Source organism: Anopheles arabiensis, chromosome 3, assembly GCF_016920715.1.
Source record: "Anopheles arabiensis isolate DONGOLA chromosome 3, AaraD3, whole genome shotgun sequence".
Taxonomy (NCBI): domain Eukaryota; kingdom Metazoa; phylum Arthropoda; class Insecta; order Diptera; family Culicidae; genus Anopheles; species Anopheles arabiensis.
In genome coordinates this window covers 95,485,983-95,506,471 of record NC_053518.1, presented here as the reverse complement: position 1 = coordinate 95,506,471, position 20,489 = coordinate 95,485,983, and the positions used below count along the sequence as shown (strand labels likewise).

Sequence of the window (20,489 nt, the reverse complement as noted above, 5' to 3'; positions counted from 1 at the left end):
CTCTCTCTCTCTCTCTCTCTCTCTCTCTCTCTCTCTCTCTCTCTCTATCTCTCTCTCTCTATCTATCTCTATCTCTGTTTCGCATCTCGTCACGTATTCTTGAGAATGCAGGTGCGAAAAAGAAGGACTACTTTAAACAATTCCCACATGTGAGATTGAGAAGCATTACTCCCCTGTAATATCTCGAAGTTGACTTATGAGGAGAATAATTATACAGCTTGCCACAATGCATAGCAAAGTGAATACGAAGTGCATGTAGAATCTTAGGCGCAATTTGATCAATTCTCGACCCCTTCAGATACGATTTTATTGAAAAGCAGATACGTAAATGATGAACAATAATGTTTATTTAAGAGCCTACAAAATAAACACAAGTCAATGATTTTATATTTTGTCGATTTAGTTTTCTTCTATTTGACCTAACGTACTACGCGGACATGCCGAGCTATGTACAGGCATTCAAGACTTGCGTGGTACTTGACGCAATCGGATAGTAAAGTCCTTGCTACGGAGAGACGGTCCATATGAGGCTTAAACCCACGACAAGCATATTGTTAAGTTGTGCGAGCTGACGATTTCACCACGGGACCAACGGCATTGCAATGTTGCAACTGTTAAATTGCTAACAACCGAATTGTTAGCTTTAAAAATGACTAACAAAACAAACAGACTAAATGCATATTCCGGCACTGATATTGGTATACACAATATAGTAGCCATGATTATCGAAAACCTACGTTGGGCAGGGGGGGAAAGGCGTATTGAAAAGCCAGAATAAAAACAGTCCCTATGCTTGCTAAAATATTTACTGCAACGGTTGTTTCGTCTTCGCTATGGGGAAGAAAGACCCATCTTATTCTTACGTGCGGCTATCAACAACTGGCAGTGAGAAGGTGCAGCGAAAAAGAATGTAATATGAGGCACAGAAGCAGGTTTTTCATAAAGCTAACTGACGCGAGGTAGTGGGAACGCACGGGGAAAAGCGAAATACGCCTCAACGCATAATAATCGATATTGAAAAGCGAAAATGTTGCGTAGAATAAAAGGCAAATAGCTTTTTCCACCCACCAATCGAGTGCCTGATGGAAAGAGACGATAAAAAACCATCGCTCAAAGAAGCTGCAACTGAAGGCTGAGTTAACATGGGAATGAGAAACGCGAACGAAAGCCCGTTGTTGTCGCCACCATGTCGCACACCTTCATAGTCAGGTGGTATGTGCTAAACGAATAAAATGCTATGTTGGGGTTAAATATACTTCGGTGTATAGGGAAGCTCCTGCGGTAAGCTCCAAACATAGTACATACACGTATCATACTTGCTCGTTTGACGAAGTGCAGCACTAAAACCAACTTTCTACTGTATGATACCACCTGCAAAGAACCTTTGAACCTCCCGTCTTTGAAAAACTTAGGACTAAATCATGGGTTTGGAGCTTCGTACGAGGCGGATGAGAAATAAATAAATGAGTAGAATAATAAAATATAAATGATTTCCGTCTGAAGAACACATGTATGTGTAGAATTGAAAAAAAAGAAGTATCGATGACGATTCTATTCACTTCTTGTGGATCGAAACCCGCGCAAGAACCATTAGGTGGCAGAACAATCGAACAAATACACAAATAAAAAATCGCTCCCTTACCTTTGTCGGTAAAACGACTTACATCGGAACCATAACACACAGTACAAGCTAAAGCAGCTCTAGGAAGTTGTTTCTCAGTTTCTTGTGCCCTTGGCAAGCTTACTAAGTAAGCAACATTAATAAACGCCAAAGATATGTCAGGATAAACCGTAAGCCACATCGACCATTTGCGTTAGTTAATAAAAGTATGCAAAAGCCGATATTTGTTGTACATTTCACTTGCTGGTGACCAATTAAATGATTCAATTACGTCTCCCAATTCTATGACGAATTGCGCACAGCGTCTAGTCCAATCCGATAAAAACGATTCGAAATTTCTTCAAGCGTACCATTACCCGTAACTGCTCTCGGCGGTTGATACACCATTTTAGCTTCTACCGACAATGAAATGGGACAAAGGAAATCCCGGAAAACCTTCAGCAAGACGGAAAAGGGGAACAACAAAAAAATGGCCGCATGACCGAAACTGTCATCCAGCATCGAAGGAAAACCTTCTACTCCTGCTATCGCCTATGTAGAAAGGCAAGCTTTTCTGGCATTCCAGTTACCGCGCGCACCATGCCATCCCTCTGATTACTCGTTAGTATCCCGTGGAAGGCTGAGACACAAACAGAAGCTTGGGCAAACGGAATCTAGCAGGAAGGATGTAAAACAGAAAATCAGCATTGATACGATTGAAAGGAAAATCTTCATTGAACATCGAGCCTCGTCGTCATCCGCGTTGTTGACGGTAGCACGAAACGATCCGATGGACCGCGAGGCGGGAGTGCGCACAGCGCGCGGGTCTTCGAGGCGGGTGGTCTCGTTGAATGATTGGGCACGGGCAAATTCGAAGTATTCGAATGGGGCGGAAAATCGAGTCGAGAGTTGATAGAATGTAAAAATAATTGGAATAGGGTTGTTGAGCTTGACGAAGTAAAATACTGAGCAAGGAATGGTAGTAGAATCAGCGACAAAAAAAGTACACAGTATGCCACACAGAGGCTGGGTGGGTAAAGAGGGTGGCCCGTAAAATGGTGAATAAAAATGGCCTCGAAATGGTACAAAGCGGCTTGCTGAGTTCAGAGCCAAAAAAAAAAAAGGAAAGGAATCTCGGGGCCCACAATTTTATAGAAAAGGCATAAGGCATTAGTGGCGGCAGAGCGAGAGATTGGTACATTTTGGGAAAAAGTCTGAAAATTGTCGAATCCGCTGTCGTCCTGTTAGCTTAGCTGATGGTGGTTGTTCCGTCGCAGCATGCTAAACGAAGTCGAGGTTGTGCATATGATAAAGTTGTACATGTAAGTCAGCATTATTGGTGCGCGATGTTTCTATAATGCAGAACATTTATTTCCGATTAGGCCAGTTCACAATGGAAAATGGTTCCATCATTCATTGGTGGTATCAGTCGATAGCTACCGCACTGCATGGCAAGAAAGCGGAGTCGTCGTACGTCGCCCAGCCGATGAATTGCGAGCGATCAATTAAGAGGGCGACCGTACATTTGTTACCACAACCTTACAGTCCGTATGTTGGCGTGGAGCAACTGGCTACCGCTGTTTACTGACTATGCTGACGCAAACAGAAACTACTCCACTGAACTATCCGTGTTCAAGTTTCATGTTGATTTCGACGTGCTTCGGCTTCAGTCTGCTGCGGAATGGTGGTGCAACGCCCGGAATGCAAGCGCTTCAACCCATCATGGTTATTATATAAAAGCAAGGACGGAATGTAATGAGGCAAGAAGTTGCACAGGACTAACAAGGGGATTTCAACGATGAAACGATGCTGATAAAAGTCAACGCATGCGAATGTGCTGGCTGAGGGTGGTAAACATATGTGCATTTGAATGCATTTGAAGTATTGCTATTGAATTCATCCGGTGGAACGAACTGGCGGTTTGAAATGAGAAAACACGGCCCAGCAGAGGATATATAATGGCAGAAAATCTTAAAAATTATTCAGATCGTTTCAGCTACCCGCTGTTACAATACAATAAACAAAAACAAAAACATTTTTGTATATTTTACATAGCTTAGGTCATGGAGAAGTTATCCAGTCATGCTTAGAAGGAGATTGGATTGCTTTGCTATTTCAAACCATGTCAGCATTGTTGGCAAAGCGCAACCGACCGCAAATGTTAAATTTAATACAATCTACCGAAACTTCAACAAAACAAATCGGATCATCGTCCGAAACGGAACAAGCTGTCGTACAAGAAGCAATTATCCGTAGAAAGGAAGGGAAATCAGGCCGACATACTATGTAGATGTATGAGATGCATTACACAACCTGCATTCATTTCTACTCTACTTCACTCCTATTGAAGGGTGCGCGCTAGACCCATTTCCGGTTCACATCCTACCATCGTTTGCAAAAAGAGCCATCGTCTGCATTGTATTTCAGCGGCACCAGTACTGATTCCCATAAAGTTAGCTGCAAGCGTGTGCGCATTGAAAGCGCTGAAGTACCTCGATCCAACGTACGTGTGCTTGTACGTGTGTCGCACACACTTCCTCAGCCTATTCATTTGTGTGTGCCAGGTAAGGTAAAAGCCGCAAAACCACGACCCCTGAATGGATGCTGCACGTAGAGAAATATGTTTCTGAGTTTATGAGCGATTCACAACAAAAAATAGCCTTCAAACAAAAGGTTTATGTTACCATTACATGCTTTTTTGTCACTTGATTTGCTCCCAGGACGGTTGATTTGTATGTTAAAGATGGAAATAGCAACACAAATCCTTAAAAACACACACACAAGTCGTGATGACTCATCTACAACCATTAGCTCAATATACAACTTGCTATGCTTTACATCAGGGGTCTCCAAACTACGGCCCACAGGCAGCATGCGGCCCTCGAGAGCCTATAATGCGGCCCGTGATAATTTTGTAAAGACTAAAACACACATTGTATTTGTTTGATTATTTTAATCATAATTGCAATGTTTACTTTTTATGTTTAAAATATAGCTTCAATAAGAGAAAGCGGTACAATTTTGATGCATTCAGTTGGTATTTTCTCATTAAAAGGAAATTTGAACGTTCGAATATTAGCTAAAGGTGACGCCAAAATGGCCCTCAAAACCGATATTTGTGAAGCAATGCGGCCCGCGAAGTGAAAAGTGTGGAGACCCCTGCTTTACATGATTGAATACTCACTTATACAAAAATTACAGATACAAAAATTGAGCAATTCGATTAGAGCCCTACCGGCTACGCAAGTAATCATCATCATTCTGTAGCGCATATGAAGAGGGGGGACATGATGGTGTGAGATTTGCATATGGTGACGCAATTAACATCAAAGTTGTTGTTTTTTTGCCAAATCAAATGTGTACACCCTCTTTGAAAAGTTTCACCGTTTTCAGCAGTAAACGGGAAAATTATATATAAACTAGCTAGCCCACTAAACCTAGTTATTCCCAAATAACTAAAATATGCCATCTCTGCTTTGTTAATTAGGATAGGATTTGAGACAGCATCATAAACCGCTTGGCACTTTACATCGAGTGTAAACCGCTAGGCACCTTACACCGAGTGTCAAAGTGCTGAATACAACAACAGCAACATTCTTGCTCTAGGTATGGGAGTTAGAAAATGGCAATTAAATTCTTGTTCTTCTATTTGGCGTAACGTCCTACGCGGACATGCCGGCCTATACAGGCTTTCGAGACTTAATTCATTACCAGCCGGATAAGTCAATCCTTGCTACGAGGGGGCGGTCCATTCTGGGCTTGAACCCATGACGGGCATGTTATTGAGTCGTTCGAGTTGGCGACTGTACCACGGGACCGCCCCCAATTAAATTAAGTTAAGTGAAACATCTGAATATGTTGCTAGTATTAAAACCTATTCTCATGCCACCAAAAAGTAAATGCAAAGTTTCGTTGAAAATGATCCAGCCGTTTCGGAGGGTGCTGGCAACAAACACTTTGACACGAGATGTCAAGTATATAGAGATAGAGAAGAGATGTTGACTGTTGAAGTGCCTAAGGTAGAATAGTAAATCATGATTGTTATTGTAAGGTTTATAGAAATGAAGTCTTTCTAAACTAAATTTCGGATTAAATTCACAAACGCTTATTTTTTTATTATGGTCACATCACAATTCACATAGTATATTACTTTTCATACAATTAATACACTTTGTCTCAGAGCTAAGATATAGTTAACGTAAGATTTCACTGCTATATTGAAGCAGCAGAGTGTATATCATTGGTTATAATAAACGTCCACCGAAAAATTTGAGTTACTCACATTAATTCTAAGATGTTCTGCACGTGTGTTTTTATTTTTGTATTCCACACAAAATACTACTACATTTAACTAGAAGTCACTATACACTGTATGTTTTACCTATAGATAAAACGTTTCACTTTTCGTTAGCGAAACGCAGATGGTAAACTTTTGTGTTGGTAGTTCTTGGTACCATGTTTGGTTTTACATTGGTTAGGCGTACGAGACAACGATCGGCACATAGACACCAGTTGAACGATGAGATATAAAATTTACTAAACTACTGCGTTTCAAAATAAATATGAAACCGCTCAAGACGGAGCATGAGCATGAATGGCCACTAAATTGCCCATCGTGAAGCTGTCACTATACGGTCATACATAGAAGAAGATCGTATAAAAATTGATCTTTTTCTTTTTTTGGTACACTGGGCTACGGTCATACATTTTGATTTCTATTCACTTTTTGTACAGACTAATGCGTGTACTCGGTCTTTCTTCCTGCAGACAACTATGGAAAGCTACGAGAACAAGATAACAGTACTGAGCTCTATTTCTATAGCTGTTGTTGAGTGCTACCCGCAGGAAACAATAATCGTGACACATTACATTCATATTTTTTACTTTTCATTTTTGGTTTTCAGCTGAAATATTCCATTTTCTTGGAACCATACATACATGGTTAAATAACGTCTATAAAGAAACAAACAAATCCCAAACAAAATCAATGACAAATCTATAATAGTTCGTAGTTTAAGATACATCTCCTACTTCCCTTACTTGACTTTGTACTCGAGTGCAATTAGCATTGGAGTTTCATTTGACAAGAATAGGTTTTCAATCGTACCGAAACTCAAACACTCATTGGAATCGTTCACGGATTGTCATTAAAAAATAGACTAGGATAACAATGGCGGCCTAACTTAGCTGTGTGTGTGTGTTAAGGCAGATATGCAAATTCATCGGAAAAATCTCTAACCGTGTAGTTTTCTACAATGCTTTTCAAATGCTTTTTTTTCATTCGCAAGTAGTTTTTAAGCGACTTAAGCATAATTCAACAAAACATAATAATTCAATTAACGTAATTAAACATAAGAAGTTGCATGGCATCAAAATTACATTTTTGGCATGGCTTTTATGCACCGTTTGTGTGCGCATTCATTGGTTTGTTTGTTTGTTTGTTTTTTTTACGTTTTTGGCTTGTGCGTTCTTGTTCTACCATGCTTTGCTAAGTCCCACAAATAGTTTGCTTTTGTTCGTGTTAGTAGAAAGTTCGAAGAGTTAAAAGATATTAGTATGTTACTCAACATTTTACAAATTCCACACACTTTAGAAATTATTAACGGCTCTTTTTAATAATTGGCAACGATAGGAAAAAAAACAAATTATATTTAAAAAAAATTCCCCACCACCAGTGATAGGTTAGAAGAAATAAAGAATGTAAATTTCCATTTAGCTGTAGAAAATTCTAAATAATTTCATAATGATGCCTAGATTGGGCATGGAAAATAGAATGATTCAAAAATATATATAGTTCCCTCCGGAAAAAAAACAAATGAACGAAGAGACGATCTTAGTTTGTTAGTTCCTCAAGCAACTCCTCCGTACTACGATTGGCACCACGAAACTCTTCCATGTAATTGGGCGGCACTGTCCATTCGAGAAGCTCCTGCACGTTTAGCTTCAATCGTTCCAAAGGATCATACGATTTGTCATCGCAAACCTTTCGGCCAGCACATTTTAAGGAATCAATTAGAACATTGTCAATCAATCGCTTATCGAAGCCCAGCTCCTTCAGCCGATCCTCATTAGAAATTTTCTTCAGCAAAATGGCCACTAGAAAACGCATTCTAGAAATAGTCATTGGTGGATCAACGCCATTGTTTTCGGTCGGTCGATACTGTATGGAGATAGTAAAAGTTCGATTAGTTGGTGTTTCATTAAAACGAATGCACAGCGATTTTTACCATTGGGTCCATCATATTGTCGAGATTCTTCACAGCTGCCGGATCCTTGTAACACGCCGTAACGTGTAATTGGTAATCCATCTTGGTTTTGAAAAATTCTTTGCACTTTTGACATAGGTACGATTTGTCCTGCTGATGTATAGACAGCATATGCTTCTTTAAATGTGGTAGCTGCGAAAAGCTTGATGAACAAAGCGGACATTCAAACGGTTTTTCGCCAGTGTGTTTACGGATGTGCAGCTTCAGCACACTTGAGTGTGCAAACGCCTGCCAGCAAACCTGCAATGCGCGAAAAGATAGGATTAAGACGTGTAACGAAAAAGTTCGTCGTTCTATGCTCTTACCTGGCAACGATAGGGACGTTCACCGCTATGAATTCGCTGGTGAACGATCAACTGTGATCGCTGAGAAAACACCGAACCGCATACAGCACAACCGTGAGGACGAACCTTTAGATGCGTTCGCATGTGCTGTGGTAAATGGCCCTTAAACATTTTATTGCAAATGCTGCAGTGAAATGCCTTCAGGTTGGCATGATAGCAAAGCAGATGTTTTTTCAAAGCATCTGGCCTATAGAATCCGCGGCCACAGATATGGCACGTATAGTCACGAATATCCATGTGGCTTTTAAGATGCATCTTCAGATTAGCCGCACAGGAGAAAGCTGCCGTGCACTGGTCACATTTGTGCTTCTTCACACCATTGTGTGTAGCAAGATGTTGGGTCAACTGTAACAAAAGATGCAAAAAACGGATAGTTAAACAAAGTTCGAAAAAAAGTCAAAACAGAAAATTACCCATACGAAAAACTAAACATGGTTTTGTTATACCCTCAAGGACAATTTACTACCGAGCCTGAGAGCATTTTAGCAGGTGTTATGCTACCCTGGTATATTATATCAAATTTTTTTTATTCTAGTCACGATACCTGCTGCCACTTCTATTTAGAAAGCTAGCCTAATTATCCTGAGGGAACCTGAGGGTAGTTTGAAGACACCTTAGTATACCTAGCTTACTGTACAGAACATTGCTGTTTCAAGTTGCTCTCTACGCACATCATTCCATCGCCAGCTAACCGTTCAACCGCAGGAAAGGCTGCAGAATTATGCGCTGAACATTCCTGGAAATTATTTTCCTGTTTCTGACACTCTCCTCTCTATCCCATCTATCCTATCTTTCCCCTTCATCTTCTTTCGCTTTTAGGGGGAACGTTTTCTGCGTGGACTTGTCGCTTTCATTTAAACCTTGACAAGCAATCTTTCGGGTACGATGAATTTTACCAGACACTTTTCCCTTAACTGGGATAATCTGTTTTTACAATCATTCTACAACATTTCAATCCCTTTCCCATCATTCACGCCATTTGCTCATTAATCAGCCAGTTATATTAAGTCACAAGAGCTAAGAATGCGAGCATCACGCTGATGCCAAAAGTTGTAATTGCCAAGTATTCCTAATTTCTGTAATTATCCAGTTGATTTAAAATTTTGACAATTTGTACATACTTTTTGAAATAATATATACTTTTTGAGTGATCCGATAAATTCGTGTTTGGTTATTTTTGCTGAAACATTTGTCATGCAAATCGTTCTGTGTTCAGCGATTTAAAAAAAACAACAAAAGCAATTTGGCAATATGTTGTTCCAAATGTTTCCGTTTGTTCTATCGAAGAGAGCAAAGCTTTAAACCAGTACAACTTGGTTGTAATCAAAAAGACGCCGATTTGATTAGATGTACAAATATTGCTTCGTTTCTTGTTTGTCGACGTCCTTTCGTCGAACGTTATGTTCTCCAACGTACGCGTAAGGGAACCTGAGAAAGATACAACTTCCATTCCTGCTCTAGCAATCGTTGTGTACGCAGTCATGGGCTGGCAGTGTAAAAAAGAATCACCAAGTAAACGGAAAAATCTCTTTTTATCGCAAACATAGCGAACTAAATTGTGACATACTTTGTGCGCATCGAAATTCTGTTAGATCTTTCGAATAATCTGCCCCCAATAATTGTGCATTGGCTTCGTTTATTTTGTTGACTTTTCACTCCACCGTAAGTAAACGACTACCGTGGTGCCTCCGCTGGAAAATAACAGCACAATCGCACAAGTAACATTCGTTTTGCTTTCATCTTCGATCGTGAAAAAATATACCCATCAAACGCAGGTGAAGGATTTTCTTCTGCAGTATGGACAGCAAAAAGCTAGTACGATGTTCTGAGACTGCAGGATCTGGGCCTGTTATTGTTAGGTGGGCATTACAGCGAGTTCGAATTTGTCGACTGTATGCGTTCTTCTGTTAGTTCTTCTTGGATGCTTTAATCGACCTAAAACCTTGCCTGACAGAGCAGGCAGAAGCGAATGTTTAGATAATTTAAGTGATTATACACGTGCAACACCTTCTGCTAGTTCGCACTTCCCCATACGACGATCTTTTTTTTGTCTTACTAGATACATGATTTGTACTGCCATCGCAATGCAGTACTTAACTATTAGCAAAAATAATAATATTACATTCTGCTATTCATTGTTTGTGAAATATCACTTTGTACTTACTTGACCACCACGTGCGAAAGTTTTTGGGCATAGCGAGCAGCTGTATGGTTTTTCGCCGGTGTGGATACGCATGTGCAACCGTAGACGCTCCTTGATCGGGAATGATTTGCCGCACAGGTCGCAAGTATACTGCTCGTCCGTGCCGTGTTGCGAGGCGATGTGATTCTTCAGGCATCCCGCCTGCCGGAAGCGGTTCTTGCAGTGTGGACACGGGTACGGCCGTTCGTCGTTATGTATTCGCAAATGTTTGCGCAAATCGTTGGTGCCCATGAAGTCCTTTTGACACACCTCGCACTGATACAGCTTCCGTTCACGACGTTTTCGGCCACGTTTCGATGACGAAGACCCACCGGTCGATGATGCGGACGCATCAGTGCCACTACCGGACTCTGCGCCGTCTCGTCCCTCGCCGGCATCAACAGACGCATTTACTAGTTTCTTCACTATCGACTTGTCATCCTCCTCATCATCCGCGGATGATTCGTCGTATCCAATCGGTTTTTCCACAATGTACGAAGGGAGATCGCTCATCACTTCATCACCGCTGATTACCTTCGGGACGGTTTCGATCGGGTTCTTGCTGTTGTTGATATTATTGTTGCTTTCTTCTGGAGATGCGATTTTGGGCGAATGCTTCCCCACGTATCGGGACATTCGAGTTTGTCGCGTTGATTTCTTCATCGTTTCGCACGATAACCACTATTGGCTGAACAGTGTGCACCCTTCGTACGCCGGGTTTGTAATCGGTATACTTCACGTCGCTATTAACTATCGCAAACTCACAAGAAACAAACACGACGCGATGTCGCTTCGTTCGAACTGCTCTCCCGGGGAGAGAAGTTTGTGTTTTATCGAATCGTGTTAATAGGCGATCGATGCATACACGTACACGTAGTTCGTTTTCGAAATTGTTGAGTTTCGTTAGTAACACAAATATATTTCACCACCACCAAGTAAGAGTGTCCACCGCGTTAGCGTGTTAGTGGAAAGAGCTTCAAGCTTACTGATAAGAGCCGTATCACCTTCACCATCAGCAGCGTTAGTTTAAGAAATGCACCTAATAGAATACCACCACCACCACCACCACCATCAGAAAGGAAGAGATCACATATGGCGCTATAACACTAACACATGGTCTTTTGGGCGCGCTTGCTATGGCACTAGTTTGCACACACCACTAGGCTTAAGGCGTTAAGAAATACAATGGTTTAGACATACAAAGGCACACCGTGTGCTAGGTACGATGCCATTTCTAATATTTAACGGACTTGTTTTACATTCTACGCGGTTACAACCATTTGACTAAACTTTGGTTGTTATGTTCTTTTGGCGCTGCTTTGCTTTGCTTCCAAATGCGCTTCTCGATGACTAAGTCACACCAATTGTTGTTTCCGGCGCTGTTCTCGGTGTCGATGAACGAGGTTAGCTAGATATTATGCATGCATCACATTTCAACGACTGCCGGTTCGTTTGTTTTCTACACGTTTCGTCTCGATCAGATCGCAACGATTGGCCTTTAACCGTTTTGACCCATTTGGTGACCTGTATTACCATCCGTTGCCGCGTAATATTCCTTTCTTTCTTCCTTCCTTTAAAGACTGCTCAATATAGGCTATTACCATGCGCAATGACCACACTTACATTGTCAATGCTTCGTGAGAGCTGTGAAAATGAATAGAAATTATTATTAGTAGACTGAAACGAGTGCATAATGAACGAAAAGCATTGAGCTAAGCATATTACCTCGCATACCAACAACAAGCAACAACTATAACTAATACTCTTTTACATACAGTTACCTTTTGTAGCCGTAAGGATTATAAGGCTAAACACCACATCGTTTGGCAGCAACAGGCAACCTTCTTTTATTTTATTTTATTTCTACACTAGCATCGATCTGATCATTTCGAGCCCGTTCACAGCAATCGAATACAGTGATGTAAACTATAAAAGTTTGTTCAGATAAGCTGAATAAACAAATTCTATACCATACCAGCTATTAACATAAAGGAAAACACCCTCATCCATAAAATGTCACGTTCAACATGATCGGTTCCATGACGGAGACGTAAAGAAGTCACCGAAAAAGCAGATCCAATGGTTCGTTCATTGTACACAAACTGTACATGGTTTGAACCGCATAAAAAAAATGAATTATCGGGTTCGTGTTCTATTCATGAACTAAGAAATTGGCGGAGATTTCAACTGCATTGACCCATTCGTCACATAATCTAGACGACATGCTTACGATTACATTAACACATTTAAATACATTTTACGCACACACACAGACACACATATATAAAACGACCCCTTGAATTAAAATATGAAACATTCCCTTACCGCAAGGAATAACTTCAACACGATTTCAAGCTGGAACCCCATACTGTGGCCTATGCATTAGCTCAAGCAAACAACCCTACATTTTAAATTTCTAATGTTTACGATGCGTAATACGCTTCTCTTTGAATGTGTGTTATGATCACTAGTAGAAAATAGTATTCAAATAGAAGGATACAAACGATTGATCATGTTGATCATTGTCATATTCGTCGATCATTGGTGAATCGATCTTTTAGATACATATAATGCTCTACACACCAGGCGTCTCCAAACTACGGCCCTTGAGAGCTTAAAATGCGGCCCACGACGAACTTGTGAAAGTTTAAAATAAATATCATATTATTTTGACTTTTTTGAATAAAATTGTATTTTTTTTTTACTTTTCTTACACAAAAACCAAGCTGTAGTAATACGAAGCGGTAAAAGTCTCGTTAGTATTTTGTTATAAAAACGAGATTTAAACGTTGACCCATTAGTTGAAGGTAGCGTCAAATGTCCCTTAACATAGTTATTTTTGAAGCAATACGGTCCGAGAGCTGAAAAGTGTGGAGACCCCTGCTCTACACGATTGTGCAGTCAAAATACACCAACACAATAAACGCAACACACGTGCCAACGCGTGACGACATCCTTTCTTGCAATCTATCCTACTCTCTATCTTGTTTCCCTTTCATCCATGAGGACCATTCTTTCGTCTCTATATCGCTATGCCATACGCGCCCGGCTTTCGGCTGCTGGCAAACATTTTTTCTCTTCCATTTCACATCGTTTGCTACGCGAACCCACATCTGTGTCGCACATTTGGTGTTTCTGTTTCAGAATGCAGTCCTAACCCCTCGGCTATGCTTTATTTCCGGTAGCTAGATCATCTCATCTTTCCCTTTCGATGTGTTTGCGCAGCGATCCGCCATGGAGGTAAGGTTTCTCTGGTGGACATCGTTGAAATCTTTGCCTTCAATGGACGATAACAAATGCAAGATCTTTTGGATTTATCTGCTACTGCAGTGAGGCAAAAACGAGTAGGAAACATGTAGTGGGAGAAATATGAACAAAACATCAACCTAAGACGTATACACTCGCGATGAAAAACAAAACGATCTGATTCATTTCTCTCCCAAAATGTTATTGCGTGTGTTCTGGAAGAGATCTTACGCGACTGTTCTTTTGCGTTCGAGTGCCAACATCCCGCTTCGGTCGTAGCGCTAAAGATCTGGTGTGGCATACGCTGGCGTCTGACTGAGGTCAGCAAAAAGGAAACCATCATTTCGAACTCCACCCGTTTGTTCAGTTCGAGCTGAAAACGCAGTTTATGGTGGTAGTGAAAACCGAAGCTTCAGGGGAGGCCAATATAGTTTGTGTTGCCTCTTGCAAACCTCCTACAGAGAAAAGAAGCGACCATGCCCGCCCGTTCAGGAAACGCATCTATTCAGTAGCCAACGATGGAACGAATACTGTTGCCGCGTCTGGCAAAGCTATTCTTGGGTTTGAAGCGTACTGATTTAACGATTGAAAGAAGAAAAATAAAAATGACACGCGCAATATTGTAGCTCTGGAAAGCATGCATACGATGTGGAAGGCGCGGTTCGATGCTTGATACATTCCCGCCCCAGCCGAGAGCACAAACATATCCATATGCAATGCTTGAATGATTAAAAACAAAACCGGGCCGCCGCCAACCGTTCGGCGTTTGCTTCTTTTTGTTACTTCTGCTCTATACGCCAAGAAGGTCAATATATTAAAATTACTCGTTATAAGTGTATAACGTTGTGTGAAACGATTTTGTTCACCGATTCTTTGTTCGTTTTTGTAGAAAATGTTGTTTGAACAATATTGCTCTATATTCAAACCAGTGAGAGTTAATACTGGAGTTAATACTTCCAGATTAATTTCGAAGAGATTTGGAAAGGAAACGAGGACAGTCGTTTTGTTCAAACCAGTACGATACTGTACCTAATGTTGCTGGCTGTAAACCTCGTTGAAGTCTTTCGTCCACGCGCTATCGCATCGTCTCGAGCAAGATCTAAAAACAAACACTTGGCGATACGCTGCTTGTGTTGGTATTGAGTAAATAAACTCTTATCAAAACGAGACATTTTATTTTACCAAGTCTTATGTGCAATGGGCTTAAATTTCTCTACTGTCACGATCGCATGTATCACTATGAGCAAAAAGTATTTCCCAAATGGTTATTTTCTTCAAAATAATGCATTCATAAAATTAATGCAGCGCACTGAACATCTTATTGACTCAATTGAATGCAGTGATGCAATACGACTTATCAGACTTTAGACTAATTTTAAACACTTATATAGTAGAATATGGGATATCCACATACAACACACATACACACACAAACACACACATTCATGCACATACGCAAGCGCACTAATCAACTAAGCAGTAGTCACTACTAACTATTACTTACCTTTGCTGCATCATTGGAATAATGAAACATTTAGTAGGGAAAAAGTATCCAAACACTATTTTCATTTATGGGTTGTACTGATTTCAAAGAAGTCGGCTAATATTCTGCAAAAAGTCCACCGCATGATCATGCTTTACTGATCGAACCGCATGCCTGCGTACACTGAAAGTCCAACCGATCGACCTAACTGAGCGCAAACGAATGAGTTGGTTGAAACCAGCATAGTCCTATCACACACATCGAGCACTCTTCGCTTCGCGTTAAGTTAGAGAGAGAATCTCGGACTGGAGAAAAGGCAACATATAGCGTCAAATGGGGCAAGAGTACATTCTCACCAAAGTGCTCAGAATGGTAAAAATAAGCATCCCGCGTCTTTTGAAGCGACACGGATTCGTCTAAGACCACACATTGAACTCACAGTGCTCATCTTTACGAGCTGTAAGGAACTTCCCTGCCAGCTAGTTCTCTGGGTAACTATCCTACGATATTGTGTAAGAATATGTGTGCGCTGTTATAATTTCCTTGGGTACAGCGCATTCTATCGCTCGCATACGCGTTCCGCAAGTACGCAAGTGACTCATACTAATCTAATATTGTTGTACAGTATAAACGATCGCACACTTTTTGGGCAATCGTACCAGCAACAGTTCGATTCTCATTCGTTTAGAAACTCATTCCCTTGGGCCAAGATAAGCCATTCGCCACTTTTCTTCCATGCTGTCGGAGAAGATAACACATGTGCGACCTTCAGCATTGTGGTGGTGCAACGACACACCTCATTCCACCCCGTAGAAGAACTTCTGATGAGTTCGGGGCGGGTCTGCGGCAACCCTCTGATTACTTGTGTTGTATTTGGCTGGTTGAATTTGAGTTGCCGGTACAACTCGGGCACCACCATACTATCATACCCAAAACGTGCATTTCCAAGAGCTTCTTGCTTACATTGATAAGCAGAAGCGATCGCACCAACACTGGCACTGTATGAATACATCAGGAAACATAAACCACCCTGTTTGATTCGCCTGCTACACATTTGTATGCGTGTAAACGTGCAACAGCGTTGGGCGAACTGTGTTATGTTTAATTAAGTGGAAGCGATAGATAAATTAATAAAACGGTTCCTTTCTGTTTGTTCCGTGCCTCATCGCGGACTGCAACGTCTCTTGGTGGTGACATCAATTTATTCCAACAGCACAAAATACACACAATGCTTTTCTCAACTTTCGATACGGAGGCGCTTTAAGAAACTTTACTGCAGTAGAAAGTATGTTGAATCGTGTCATTTTGTGAGGTTTTTGTAACGTTCACTAATTGTCATTCGACAAAGTATAGCGTATCTTTAAATTTACTAGAGAACTAGAGACTCTTTAACGATTCGCTTACTATTTTCTAGTAGTGACAAATGCAGGAAATAGCTGTCAAGTGCCGATTACCTAAACCAAGTCTCTAGTGCTGTTTAGGCAACGAACTTCAGCAGTTATGTTATCTATTCTTTCAATAATTGTTTTGTAAGTTAATAGTACAGCAACACATTTTACTAATTATCTCATTTTTAAAGTACGATTTGAAACGAATAATTCAACTCTATTTAGTTCGCCTGTTTTACTAACTTTAAAAACACTGCCTTCTTTTCACCATAGGTTCAACGCATCATACATTAGTTTAAAGTATTGTTTCCACAATTACTTTACATCAGGCCTTAATTGAATACGGCTGTAGTTGAATTTTCTCTCTACACAAGCAGCACGGATACGGAGGGGTTCAGTGATACCTGGTTGGCTAAATTTTACAAATTGTTCCATCTATTTTCAAATGCAAAAAAAAATCCCTTTTGGATCATATTTAAAAAATAATTAAAAATATGCAAAATTGTAATCTCATTGCAGCAAATTCACATCAAACAAATAACACGTTCAGCCCGATGTCAGTTCCCAGGACCTGCCAATGGGTTTGCTCTCCAGATTCGACGAGAAGGCGAGAGTTTGCACTTGGCTGCGCTCTTCAATTAAGCGTGGCATCAATATGACATCGAGTGTCCAAGTTATTTTTTATTTTAAAGCCCGATTATAAAATGGCCACCTAGCCCTTGGCCACCGAATCGAGGCTCGTTTGCCCTCACGAAACATAGGGCATTACCGGGCATTGAAGTCTTTTTCTTAGACATTAGTTCACGACATTTCTTTAGACTGATAAGAAAGCACCACCCCTATGGTGGTGAGAAACATGCGCGATAGGTAGAGAGCGGAGATAATGGTTGAGGTGAAAAAAAGTCCTACAACATTGATAGTGATAAGAGTTTCAAGGTTTTCTATGACAGAGTTTTAGCGCCTGTAGAAAGAGTAGTTTCATTTGCTAAAACTGTCCCATACCTCAGTTGTGGTTCGACGTACAGCAATGCATTCACGCAGCATCTCAGTCACGGCACATCTCAGTTTTCGTTTTCTGTTGCTTACGCAATGTTCTATTTTAGGATTCGCTCCTGTTCAAACTGCACTCGCTACATTACAATCAGTGTGGAAAGCCATTCGAGAGACTGAGAATCACACGATTTCGGCCACGTATATATAAGTTTTCCATATTTCTCTTGGAATAAATGTGGGATCGAGGGTTCCAGTGTCTGTCCTTTCGGGACAGCGTTTGTGTGGGATCTTTTTCTGCTACTGATTACAATAGACTGTAATGCATTGGCTGTGAAAATGTAACAAAACTAACTCATGCGTACGTACCATGCAGCTGCGTTCGTCATCGGGGATCGGGCGATAAAACGAGAGTTTCTTTCTTTTGCAGTGTCGAATCACTGTACAAAATTGCATGCACAACATACCAAATCGGGGTCTTCTTGCTCGCATGAACACACAAGATAAGTTTTACTTACGATTGCGTTTTTGGGCGTTTGTCACTTTTTTACTTAGCTGAAAACCTCGACTTTGCTTCAAATGTACATATTACTGCATTAATCACTAAATAGAGAGCCGAAAACAGGAGACCGTTTTGATACAGTACAATAGGATTTTACTTTTGCTAAATTTCTACTGTATTGTACTTTCCGCTGTTTGACATCTACGAACACCGTCAAGCTTGTTTTGTTTACGTTTTGCGCAAGCGCGGCCGGGCTGCCAGTTTATGACTTGGTTCCGTATCGTACACTGTAAAGTTTTCGCTGCTATTTGTAATGACAAAAATACGCCAATTTATTTTATAATTATGTTGTTTTTTTAAATTATGTATTGTGCCGTATTACATTATTTGTTAGTTCTCACATCCTAATTTACTTAAAATTAACAGTAGTATGAATCTAATATAAAGCATTTCCACCTTTTCTCGTGAATGATCATCTGAGTTGAAACTTGTTTAGTCCATTTTATTGCTGGCAATTGAAATCATATTAAGGCAGGGCAATTTTGACCAACATATGTATTAAAAAATGGCTGTAGGTTATAACTCTTCTGCCATCTGAATATCAAGCAAAAATGTTTTTACGCATTTTGAGACTGGCATATGGTTTGAGTCGATGTTATTCGACGCTCTTGAAGGCAAACATGGTTAAACACCAAACACGCGAACGTAATCGACAAGCATGGTACTATTCACATTCCAAGTAGGATACCACTTGTCTCTAGCTTTCCAAAAGGTAAACATGGCTTTTACTCCTAAATCTTTCCAAGGTTTCCCGTTAAATTGATGGAAATCATAATGACCTCCCACACCTACTCCAAGACCAAGATAGAAATCCTTGTCGAACGGAGCCATCCGGGATCCGCTCAATTGCCACAGATTTGCAATTTGAGGCTTTCTAGACTGAATGGTTCGGTATAACCCTTCTCCAGGATCAATGGCACAGTACACCTCATCATCCACTTCCATCCATACCCCTTCTGGAGTCCACTTCAGCCCATACACGTGGTAATCAGAACTCCATTGGACATTTTTGTTCAAAGTGCACATTTTAGAGCAGCGCAAAGGTTCACTGTCGCTCACAAGCAGTCCACCGGATAGTTGATTCCTGAACTGCGGTCCACCAGGTACAAATGCAATGCGCATTAATCCGGAAGCATAACTGTCTTGGCCATAAAAGTCCGTGGCAGGGATGATATATAGCTCTGTAAACGATTACAATACTCTTAACAAGATTGCTCTTGATATTTTTTTGTAGTTTCTGGGAAGAGCACTTACGTGGAAAAATCCAACTACCCTCAGGCAATTTTGCCCGAATCAACACCTTTCCAAATGTAAATTTAAAGCTGGTTATAGTTGTAATCTGGGCTGTAAGTACCGGCGGAATCATGTCAAAATCAATCTTCGTGTCTCGGATACAGTCCCGCGAACTGCTATGGCCCGTGCACTCTTCGCCAAACCTAAACTGCTGAGTCGTCGCACCTGGTCCAAATTTTTCCTCGAACAGAGTGGGGCGGATAGCTAATAGACCATTTTGTATCATTATATTTTCCGGGAAATCAGCATAAACCACAAATTCATTGTCGGGGTCAGATGCAAAACGGTTCTCAATGCGCCACTTGCGCAAATCTATCGAACGACCATTAAAATTATCCTCAAACAACAGTTTACCAGCACACACTTTTCGTCCATTTACAATGGTTTGTGCTTTAGCGCAATGTTCAGCTGAATTTCCCTCGTAATCATCAGTTTGGGTAGCGGTTGACCTCACGTCCTTAGTTCGTCGTTCATTTGCGGTGAGCACATATGGATATAGCTCGGACGTAGCAGAGCGCGACACGATACCGGAAGTGGATGTGGGTGAAGGTGTAGCTGCCGGACGCAGCTCTTCCACGGTAAACGCTCCGGAATTCGTACGGTAGGTCTGTCCGTTACGAACAATCACTGTACGATAAAATATGGTATCACCTGGTACGAGTTTTGCTTCGCGATCGATGAAAAGGTATCGGCCGTTTTTTATTTTAATTATTGTCTGAGCCCATCGTCCAACATCGTAATTCTGTACAAATTGCTGATTAAGTTTCCCGTGAAATGTAAACGAACTAATTCCTGGATCAGCGTTAATCCACACAATCAATCCCTTCGGATCAAACACTTCGAATCGAGGCTTTGGCGGCTGATAGCGACTACTTTTACGAGGATCACCATATGAAAAGGGAAACACAAAAAGTAAAATAAAGAGTCTCAGAAAACGATTCATTCTGCTTGTAGATGTAGCTGTTCACTAATCTTACACAAACCCTCACACCTAAGCTAACCCGCACACCTTTTCCAGTAGATGGGATTTCCGTTACTTCGAAGGGCGTTTGAAACGAATCGTGGGAATTCGCCATTCATACAGTATAATGGATGAGCGATTTAGATCGAAGCGCAGCACGATACCACTGGCCCT

General features: G+C 40.9%; 2 protein-coding genes across 2 annotated transcripts; both read right to left on the bottom strand.

Moving 5' to 3' along the window:
- Positions 1–5,890: 5,890 nt before the first annotated feature.
- LOC120901398 (zinc finger protein 260-like) lies at positions 5,891–15,117 on the bottom strand. Its single transcript, XM_040309311.1, has 4 exons — positions 10,375–15,117; positions 8,172–8,555; positions 7,828–8,106; positions 5,891–7,760 (listed from the first exon to the last, which is right to left on the bottom strand). The coding sequence occupies exons 1-4, from the start codon at positions 11,053–11,055 to the stop codon at positions 7,434–7,436; spliced, it is 1,671 nt and encodes a 556-aa protein (XP_040165245.1). The 5' UTR covers positions 11,056–15,117; the 3' UTR covers positions 5,891–7,433.
- LOC120901400 (beta-1,3-glucan-binding protein 2-like) lies at positions 11,582–20,430 on the bottom strand. Its single transcript, XM_040309317.1, has 3 exons — positions 19,316–20,430; positions 18,018–19,242; positions 11,582–12,036 (listed from the first exon to the last, which is right to left on the bottom strand). The coding sequence occupies exons 1-2, from the start codon at positions 20,295–20,297 to the stop codon at positions 18,686–18,688; spliced, it is 1,539 nt and encodes a 512-aa protein (XP_040165251.1). The 5' UTR covers positions 20,298–20,430; the 3' UTR covers positions 11,582–12,036; positions 18,018–18,685.
- Positions 20,431–20,489: the final 59 nt, after the last annotated feature.